The 11,093-nt window shown below is 36.6% G+C and overlaps 1 protein-coding gene across 1 annotated transcript; it reads right to left on the reverse strand.

The window, feature by feature from the left end:
• Window positions 1-7,713: 7,713 nt before the first annotated feature.
• LOC111898576 (uncharacterized) lies at window positions 7,714-10,734 on the reverse strand. Its single transcript, XM_023894473.3, has 6 exons — window positions 10,363-10,734; window positions 10,068-10,160; window positions 9,686-9,919; window positions 9,479-9,581; window positions 9,179-9,408; window positions 7,714-8,108 (listed from the first exon to the last, which is right to left on the reverse strand). Exons 1-6 carry the CDS (start codon window positions 10,677-10,679, stop codon window positions 7,892-7,894), a joined length of 1,194 nt encoding a protein of 397 aa, XP_023750241.1. The 5' UTR covers window positions 10,680-10,734; the 3' UTR covers window positions 7,714-7,891.
• Between the last annotated feature and the right edge of the window lie 359 nt (window positions 10,735-11,093).

Below are 11,093 nucleotides of genomic sequence, written 5' to 3' on the forward strand. Positions count from 1 at the left end.
CTGATGGCTGAATGCATGGGTGTTTCCCCTCATCAAGTAAACATATCATTGTTTTACGAATTAGTATTTTGTGCTCATACAATTGAGTGGAGCCTTCACCTGCTGAGCATTTTGGAGCTTTTCTTGCTACTGATGTGATAACGTGTTGGTGCTTTCTTTACTGATACTGTTGTGATGCCATTATCATTTTGTGTTGCATGAAGGGAGCAAATGCAAAGCTTTTGTAAATTGAAGCATGTGCTGATATAAAAGGGATGTTGATATTGTCACTTGTCTCAAATATGCGCTTGAAGACTAACATTCGCAAACTAATTATCTATGGTGATTACATGAAAGGATTATGACACTGGATGATAGGTGCTAGATTTAATTGTATCTAACAATATCTGTAAATTACATTTTTTTGTCCCTTATATGGGTTTTTGGTTTTAGCTTTGAACATTTTTGCCCCTCTAGTCCTATGTTTTTATTGAAAACATAATCCTATGTTTTTATTGAATTTGTTGTTAGAAAAACAACAAATATAGTGTTTTGTTTTTTTTTTTTGTTGTTCTATAGTATAAAATTAGGGCATCATTATGTCTTATTGCCCCGGGCAACATATTTCTTTGGACCGGCCCTGGGTCCTTGCATTGAAATTGCCTATTTATCGGTTCTAAAGGACTGTGAGATTCATTGCTTTCATGAAGGATTGGAAGTCAAACGACTTGGTGGTCTCCATGTCATTGGGACATCTTTGCATGAGTCCCGAAGAATTGATAATCAGGTAACTTTGCATCAGTATTGTGTTTTAAGGTTTTACATAAATTTAGCATATACTTTCAGACTCACTTTTTTAATTTATTTCTTGCTTTACAAAGCTTCGTGGCAGAGCAGCAAGGCAAGGAGATCCTGGATCAACACGCTTCATGGTCAGGTAAGTTCTGTTAAATGATTTTTATAAAGTTTAAAGTCAATCCTTTCATCTGGACAAAATTCTTCATGTTAAATTACGTAATAGTCCTTAGAGTAGTTGACATGAACAGTTTTTTTTTTGTTAGAATGATTCCATATATATGTGCAAGCAAGCACATGCCTTGTGAAAAAGGGAAATCTATTCTAGTCATTCTCTTTAACAAGGCAACCTTAAAGTTGATTTTTTAAACCTGATGTTTAAAACTACATTGAGTGTGAGATAGAAGTTTATGCAGAGAAGGAAAAAGATAGAAGTTTTTGAGGATGTTGCTGATGAAAAAGATAGAAGTTCTTTAGGATGCTGCTAATGAAGTTTATGCAGAGAAGGAAAAAGATAGAAGTTTGTTGGCACATAGTAAGCTAGATAATGCAATTGTATATAAATGAGTTCATTTTTTTATAACATTTACTCACTATTGGAATAATTATTTGTATTTGACATATTAGTGAAATGAATTATATTTGTTATTTATGGTATTTTATTTATTATTATGAGATTTCTAATGTATTATTTAATATGAAAAATTAGTAAATCTATAAATAATATTTTTTTTAAACAATTAAAATTATGATACGCAAAAATGTGTGTCATCTTTATTTATGACATGGCCTTTCTTGACAGGGGCTTCCTTGATACGCATTGCGTGTCATAAACACGCGCGTCGTAAGGTTACGACACGCAAATGTGTGTCGTCTTCCTTTATGACAGGGCCTTCCTTGATACGCATTGCGTGTCATAACCGCGCGTCGTAAATGCGCGTCATAAATGCGCGTCGTAAATGCGCGTCGTCTCTCTTTATGACAGGGCCTTCCTTGACACGCATTTGCGCGTCGTCTGAGCGTTTTACGACGCGCAATGAGCGTCGTAAAAGGCCTTTTTTCTAGTAGTGAGGGAAACATCTTAAATGATAAAGTCCTCAACTTGATGCCTTTGCATGGCTCAAAGAGACTTGAGTCCAAGATTTAACATTCTACTTCCATTAAATGATCAGTAACTCGTGCATGGTTGATCTACAACCATCAAGATGCAAACTTTATGAGCTAGCAACCTCGGGAACATAAAAAGGATAACTCAAATCTTCTGGAGTAACATTTACTCACAAGAACTCACTCATGAGACTAAAATGTGCTCAAAACGTAACTAGTCCTAGATCTAAGCATGGAATAGCCAAGGTCAAGACTTTATACCTCTATGAATATGAAAATGATGGATGGACTTTGGATCTACAAGCTCCTACTTGATTTATTCTCCTCAACCAAGATTCTTCTTCTTCAAGATACACCAAACACACACAAAGATCTACTCTCTTTAGAAATGGGTTAGGGTTTCGAAATAGTGATCAAAAGGGGGAATGGAAGCTGATAAGGAGAGAGCCTTGGGACATAAGGTTGCTTAAATAGGGTCTAAATCCTAAAAGTAGGGTTTGACTCCTGACCACGTACGCCAAGCGTACTCACTCAGCCCCCATTTTTCATTTAAATGCTATTTGTAACTAATTTGAAAACAATTCTCATACCAAGGGTCAAATTGTAAAATACTTGGAAATCAGGTGTTACAATTCTCCCTCACTTGAATTAGACTTCATCCTCGAATACCGTTGCCGCAAATAACTCTAGATAATGCTCCTTTGTCTCGTCATCAGGCTCCCACCTTCACGAGATCCACAACCTTGTTTCGCAAAGTATTCGTCCTTCTGTCAAGGATCGCCACTGGTTTCTCTATATAATTTAGGCGATCATACACCTGAATGTCCTCCAATTTAAATATTGTGGAATCGTCAACCAAGCATTACCACAACTTGGAAGTCTAAGTCTGACCGGTGTCTATCGGCATAGCTCTTATGCCGACTATGTGATGTCTGAAGTCTATCGCGAACCTGTTGAATCAATTCCGTCGTCTTAAGTACCACCTCCGTACTCCCCATAACTCGCTGACCGACCTCACCCCCAACATATCAGGGTATTGCACTTCCTCCCATAGAGCATCTCAAAAGGAGGTTGATCAATGCAATCATGATAATTATTGTTATAGGAAAACTCCGCCAAAGGGCGATACATATCCCAACTCCTACCAAAATCCAATATACATGCCCGAAGCATGTCCTCCGATGTCTGAATAGTCCGTTAACTCTGACCATCGGTCTACAGGTGGAAAGTTGTGCTGAAATACATACGAGCGCCCAACTCCTCATGAAATCTCTTCCAAAACCTGGAAGTAAACTGAACATCCCTATCAAAAACCACCTAAACCGGAACCCCGTGTCGTGCTATAACCTCCCGAATGTAGGTGTCTGTCAGTTTCTTGGTAGAGATACTCTCCTGAATCGGGATAAAATGTGCGCACTTGGTCAATCAATCCACGATGAACCATATCGAATCCACTATGTGCGTCGTCCATGGTAACTTCGTAATGAACTCCTTCGTGATCTCTTCCTATTTCCAAACAGGAATACCTAACGGCTATATCTTATCATGAGGTCGTTGGTGCCAAGCCTTGACTTTCTTGCAAGTCAAGAACCTCTCCACATACCAAACTACATCCCGCTTCATGCAAGCCCACCAATAATCAGGCCGGAGATCTCTATATATTTTCATTGCTCCAAGATGAATAGAGAACCTCGACTTATGCGCCTCCTCCATCAAAACCTGACGCGTACCACCCCAATATGGTACCCATACCCTCTGATGAAGAGTCAATAAACCTCAACTATCATAATCGAATGAGGACACTTGACCCATTATATGCCCGCTCTTCTGGTGCTCCTCCTTCATATCTTCCCTTCTTCATATCCTCGTCCGCCACATACTGCAGTACCAACAAAGCCCTATCGCGAAACATGCAGGTGATCTTTGTCACTGTCTCAGTAGTTTGGCAAAGGTCATGAAACTCCCTTACCAGCTGTTGGACCTCAATCACAGGTGTGAACCCAGATCGAAACCTCGTCAAAAAATCCTCCCAAGACATCGACTCAACCGACTCACCTCCTAGGGCATGGTCAACCCCCTCCCACCAGTCATGAGCTCTGTCTTTTAGAAGACATGATGCAAATCTGAACTTCGACCCCTCGGGACAGAAGCAAGTACAAAAGGCATTCGTGATATCCACTATCTAACACCTTCTCGCTATAGGGTCCTTCTTCCTGAAGAATTTTAGAGCCCCACATGCCCGAAACTCTCGGAAAGTAAAAGAGCGAGCTCCCACCATTTCCACAATCTCAGAACAAAAAGCGCCCAAGCGTTCATCCAGAATCTCCATGATACCCTCCTAGACCAAACCGAAGATCACATAACTCTACTCAAGAATACTGCAGGAAATATCTGACGAAATGAACTCTCACATCTGATCATCCATGTGTCCGGCCCCAGAGCCAGAACCCGAACCACTGCCGGCACCAAAACCATCACCGGCACCCATACCACTACCAGAACCTCCTCGAGTGATCACCATGCTAAAAATAAACCACACAAACCATAAGAACACACTCAAAGAATCCCTCATTCTAAAAGCTCCTTAGTATCATCGTGCCTTCCCTTGACTCGAGTATGGATCCTCTGCTTCCATTAGTATGGGCCCGATACTACCATCCACATCAATTTGTATTTTCCTGAAAGATCACCCCGAATCCTCCAAATTACTTCCCTATCAATCCAAACGATCTCTCGCAAAGAAAGGCTCACTGCACCAAAACACCTCCTAGGTTCTGCTAGGGTACCATCACACCACTCTCCTCTATTAGATGTAGAAGGAACTCCCTCTAAAACCATCTAACTAGCTCACGAACACAATTACATATTACCGACATCAGATAATTCTTTGACTGAAAGGCCTCACACTACAACGGCTGGATTCAAACAAGAGTTGTGCAATAGAGTTAAACCTAACCTTCTAAAATTATCTAATCTCAGTAATATGTAACTTAATGCATTCGCTTAATAGTTAGCTGATATTAATGAATACTCCTAAAAGCACAAAAAAAAGCAGCATTCAAGCTTTCAATAATCTGAATCAAAGCATAACCTAAACATGTCATCCCATCAAATAATTGATCCAAATCTAACATGAAAGTCTACAAGCTCATACAGCAGGCATATAAAGGCATCTCTCCTAGCATTCTATCATGCAATCTTGAGCAGACCCTTAGCCCTAATCTAGCATGCGATTCACGAATTCTCAATTCATAGCATATCACATATAACATGTATGGGTATTTTGGGAAAACTTACTTGAGCTTGATTGATTGCATGAACCACATCCTTTTCTTTTATTAGAAAATCCTTCAATAAAACATTTTTTTATAAAAGATCTACCAGACCCTCAATTTGAGTTCATGCACACTCAAGAGTATGTCCAAATCCCTCAAACCAAGGTTGTGATACCAACTTGTAACATCCAAAATTTATAACCAAAAATTTCATTTTTGTATTAATAAAACCATCAACCAACATGTTTATAAAAGTCATAATGGAAATCAAAGTATGTCAACAATCATCCAGAAATACATCAGAGTGAAATAAGGCGGAAAAATCATGGTGTGTGCCATAGACATAAACTGAAAACCATAAGTAAAAAAACTTAGTGAGTTCTCCATAATATCGTACACCATACATATACATTAGCTCAAGGTTGTATCGGGTCTATTTCACCCCCCGAGTCTATTTCAACTCAAATGTCAACTCAAGGATATACCGGGTCTATTTCACCTCCGAGTCTATTTCAACTCAATCGGCATTTTTCAACCGTACGGGTCTATTTTTCCCCGATTCTGTTTCACCCACAGACATATATCAAACATGCATACAAGCATACATCAAGAGTCACAAAGACAATAAGCACATACAACCCCAGTTTCATATAGTATAGAGAGCAAACTCACATCGATCCGTTGATAAACAACTAGATGTTCGGGCTGTTGGATTGGAGAATCACCGCACTAATCAATCAAATAATATCCTAGTTAATAATTAGGTCATAAACCATAACTGGTAATCTAATTCATTAAACCCGACTCTTTAGGGTAAAAAGACCATTTTACCCTTTCCCTCAAACGGCCCAAAACTGTGACCCAACCAACAGGCAACTGAAGTCCAAAATGGCCCAACCTTCTAGACTCACATTTGGGAGTACACTGAGCATACCCAACTTGTATGCCCAACGTACTCACCCTTGACCAAGTTACGGGGTTCGAACTCAATACGTACAACGTACATGGAAGTACGCCTGGCGTACTAGTCTGTGAGCCAATCCTCCTTTGGATGGCTTAATCCCTTAAGACCCTTTCGTCCAAACTTCTGATCTACTCTAAAACAAGGTCTTAATCCATAAAGTTGGAAGCTTTAAGCTTATGCATGGCTTAATAAGCTCCTAAACCCAATTTTAACACTCTAACCACATGAAATGAACATCAACCCTTGCATGGTTGAGTTAAACCCATAAAACTACCATTTTTATGCACAAGGGACCTCGAAAACACTAAGATCTAACATCCTAAGCGACTAGAGTAGCTTATACTCACAAGAAACCACTCAAGGGACCAAAATATGCCAAGGACTCCAAATTATCCTTGCAACTTTATACCTTCTGAGACTTGCCTAGATGATGAAGATTTTGGATCTTCAAGCTCCACTCCAACCAATGCTTGCTCATCAAGCTCCTACTTCTTCATAATGCATAAAAACACCAAAAGTTTACTTCCAATGCTCAAGAACACACAAGGAAAGGCTAGGATGTCGTAGGGAATCTTTAGAGGGAAGGATGCTGATGAGGGGGCAGCCTCAAGGTCCATAATGTACTCAAATAGGGGTCAAACCCTAAAAATTAAGGTCTGTTGTCTGCTTACATACGCCACCAACATCCGCGACCAATTTAAGGGAGTACATCCGGCGTACTCCATTTTACGCCCAACGTAACACGGACCAAAAATGCAATTTTTTTAAAACCTAAAATCCAATATTGAGGAGTACCTGAAACTCGATCGTTACACAGGTGGTTCTCCGACGATGGTGGTGATCGGTGCTCCAGCGGTGGTGGAAAGGTAGTGGCGGTGTTAGTGATTTTTTGTGAGATGAATAATAAAAATGAGAGATAATAGAATGGTGAGTGGGATGGAGTTGGAAATTTTTCTTTTTTTAAATACAAAATAAATTATAATTAAATTAAAAATAGTTTATGGAGGTAATATAGTCATTTTAAATATGATAAAGGATGCAACGTGCAAATTTTAGCTAACAATGGATGAAGGATGCATATTTTAAACAAACAAGGAATGGTCCAAATTAATTTTTGAAAATAAAGACTAAATTTGTGTTTTTACACATGGACAAATGCTGATTGGTTTAATTTATCATATATATATATATATATAGCAATGACTTTTACATCATGTACCTTTTATAAATAGAACAATTACTCTTACTCTTTGAATGTTTCATCACTCATGTTATGAATAAAGTTGATCACCGTATTCTTTTCCCTGTATTTCTACATCTACATCTGATGGCGTGCGCTTACAAGTATATTTAATAACGAGTTTTTAAAACTTTCCAAGAGCTTTTATGTTTTAAATAAGATCTTCATTCAGCAATACAAACTTAAAGCTTTTATTATAAACAAAAATCTCATAATTAGCTTTTAGCTTTTATGTCATTTCACATCTTTCAAAAAAAGATACTTTACCAAACATTTTTACAAAAATAAACCTATAGCTTTCGGACAAACATGTCACATTTATTGGACATTTCTCCACACCTCATATTAAAAAATATCTCAAAACATACTTATATGCATTTAATCCGGTTTCTACGTAAAATATTCAAGTTATGTGTAAAAAATCTAAACAGAATATACAAACTTAAGATCCATCACCATATTACATGAAAATGCGACAGCAACGTACATATTACAATCCTTGAAAAAAGATTTAAAAAAAACGAAATGAAGTCAACATCCTTCCTTTGTGTAAACGGGTATTTGCCATGTCTTTGTGTTCTTCTTTGGGTCATCAGTGAGGCTTAGATCCGAATCGGTTTCTTTATATGTTTTTATATAAGTTTTGGCTCCAGCCAATATAAGCCTTTCTATCATGAACAATTGGTAATTATTTTCCACTATTGGATCCAAGATCTTGCTATAGTTTGATGAATACGCTACTTTATACCTGAAATATTTTATCACAAACAAACTATTCAATAAACATGCATTTATGCAACAACCCGCTTAATCTTTTTTTTTTTTCAAATTTATTCAATTTAAGACTGAGGCTTTGTTTGGTAGACTGGCTGAAAAACCAACCGATAGCTGAAAAGCTAGCTGACAAAAAAATTACGTTTGGTAAAAACTTGCAGATAAGCTAGTTGGAAGATATAACATAAAATGACATTTAAAAGAATATGTTTTTTTTATAATTAATAAGAGTATTTTACAGAAATTTTAAAAAAGCTTATGAAAAAACTAGTCTAAGGTTGTGTTTGGCATACCTCAACTAGCTTATTTTTCGAGCTTTTTTAAGTTGTTATGTTTAGGAAGACAAAAATTAGCTTATAAGCTAGCTTTTTAAAAAGCTACTTAGACTGACTTATTAGGAGTTTTTTTTAATTTTTCCAAATATACCATTTAATTAATTATAAAAACACATTCTTGTAAATGTCTTTTTATATCTTTAAGCTAGTTTATCCAAACATTGTTGTTTATCATCTAGCTTTTTTATTTAACAAGATAGTTTTTCAGGTAACAGCTAGCTTTTCAGTTAGTACACCAGAGCTAGCTTATTTTTTGAGCTTTTTAAGTTGTTATGTTTGGCAAACCAAAATGTAGTTTATAAGCTAGCTTTTAAAAAGCTACTTAGACTACTTTTTTAGGGGTTTTAAAAAATTTCCAAATATACCCCTTTAATTAATTATAGAAACACATTCTTTTAAATGTCTTTTTACATCATTTTAAAATTTTCAACTAACTTTTCAGCTAGTTTTACCAGACATCATTTTTTTTATCAGCTAGCTTTTCAGCTATCAGTTAGCTTCTATTTAACGGCTAGCTTTTCAGCTAATACGCCAAACATAGCCTAAGTAGTTTTTTAAAAAGCTAGCTTATAAGCTATTTTTTGGCTTGCCAAACATAACAACTTAATAAAAGCTCGAAAAATAAGCTAGCTTATCAGCTAAATAACATCTCTAAATAACATCATCTAACCAATTTGAGAAAAAAAAAGTCGAAAAGATAAAAAATTACCTCACGGAAAGAGGGGAAAAGAAATTCGGTGTCTTTTCATTTGATGCGATAAATAACATCCGCCCTTGTGGGACCCACTTTCTGATTCTACAAAGAATAAACTGAGGACGTGTATCTCTATCAAGGTTAGGATGCAGTGTTCTTTCAACACCAAATCTGTCTTTTCTTGTTTTTAAAATATCACCTCTTCGAACATGAATAGCATCATAATCACCAAGAAGTGCCATAATCTGGAGGGCAAAATCGTCATTTTTCAGAAAAAAAAAAAAAAAAGAAAGGGGAAGATAAATAAACACTGACCTTATGTGCTGCATCTCTAAGTCTTTTTGAAGCCATTGAAGGAAGAAATGAATGTGGTAACAACAAAGAGGTGTGATTTTTTCGATCCTTACATTCCATAAACCTGAATTGATTATTGTGATTAATAATACCTACACACAACAAAAAATAATAAATTCAAATGACACCTAAACTAAGAGAAATTGTGGTTTATGTGGATTTTGTTACCATGAAAGGGGATTTGCAGTTCGATTGATAAGCAGAATCTTGGAGAAGTGATTTCTTTCTTTAAGATCAAATCGAGTAACTCCTTCAACATGAGCAACTCCTCTAGATCCCAATTTCATACTTGTTGACATAACCTGGAAATAAGTTTTTGAATTATCGAGAATTACAGGAACAGTGTTGGATATGAGGTCCAAATCATACAAGGTATCCATTGCACAAGAGCTAGCAGCCCACCTGAGGTGAAGAAGATGAACATGAATTAAGTTCAGAATGTCGTATGGATTATGGGAATCGTGATTTGATTGATTTCACATTTGGGTTTGAAGATTCTGAAGAAGGATTCAGGTTTTTTTATGAAATAGTAAAAGGGAATTCGACTCACCTTTCTTCTGAAGTAACATTATCGGAATGATGTAGAATCCCTTTGTTATTGTGGATTGGATTTATACACATCCTCGAAGGCATCACAAAAGTTCTGCGAAAAGATAAAGAGCAGAAAGAGTAGGAAGATAATCATCAAATTGACGAGATTCATACACACTACAAATAGGATCGATATATACAACAGGGTTACAAAAAGATCATGCCAACTCTACTGGATTCTCCATATTCATCAAATCAATAACGTTGATTAGCAAAAACGAGGATTAAATTGGTAGAATTTTACTCGAGTTTACCTGTGTAGAAAGATTGCTTCCTCGAGAGCACAACGGAGGCTGGACTCCTGATGACCAAGTCCCTCGCATGATTCACAGTGTTTTCCGGGGCAATCAATTCGGTTTCCCCAATATAAGAATTTTTCTGTGTCAGTGCGATGAAGAGATTTGGTGTTGTCGATGAAACGCGAAATGGGGATTTGAAGGGTATTTGATCCAGTTGTTGAGATTAGTGAAGAACAAAGGTAGAGAATGGCGATTGAGGAGATGGCGGCTGTGAGTAGGAAAATCGGGGATCTGGATTTGGGTTTTATCTTTGAGGTTTTAGGGATCGCCATTGTTGCTCCGGTGAAGTGAAGAAAGTGACGATTTGATGTTATAGAGATGCAAACGGAAAGATTTTATATTTTCATTTCATACTTAAATCATATTTAATATTTAAAACAATAAATAAATTAAAAATAATAATAATAATAATTTCCTAACTTTTTTTTTAAATAATAATAATAATAAATAACAGATCTAACCATTAAAATTTTAGATCATCGAGCCCAAGAACCCAAGATATTTAAGGTTTGAGAAAAAAATTATAGTTATTTAAGGTTTGTGAAAGAAATTATAGTTATTTTTAGACAAAATTGCAAAAATGGTCTCATATGCATATTTTCTAGGTTTTAGTCCAAACCTCGATTTTTTTGGGTTGGTGGTCCTTTTAAGCTAGTTTACTTTCAGTTTTGATTTATGTCCAAACT

Source organism: Lactuca sativa, chromosome 2 (genome assembly GCF_002870075.4).
Source record: "Lactuca sativa cultivar Salinas chromosome 2, Lsat_Salinas_v11, whole genome shotgun sequence".
NCBI lineage: Eukaryota > Viridiplantae > Streptophyta > Magnoliopsida > Asterales > Asteraceae > Lactuca > Lactuca sativa.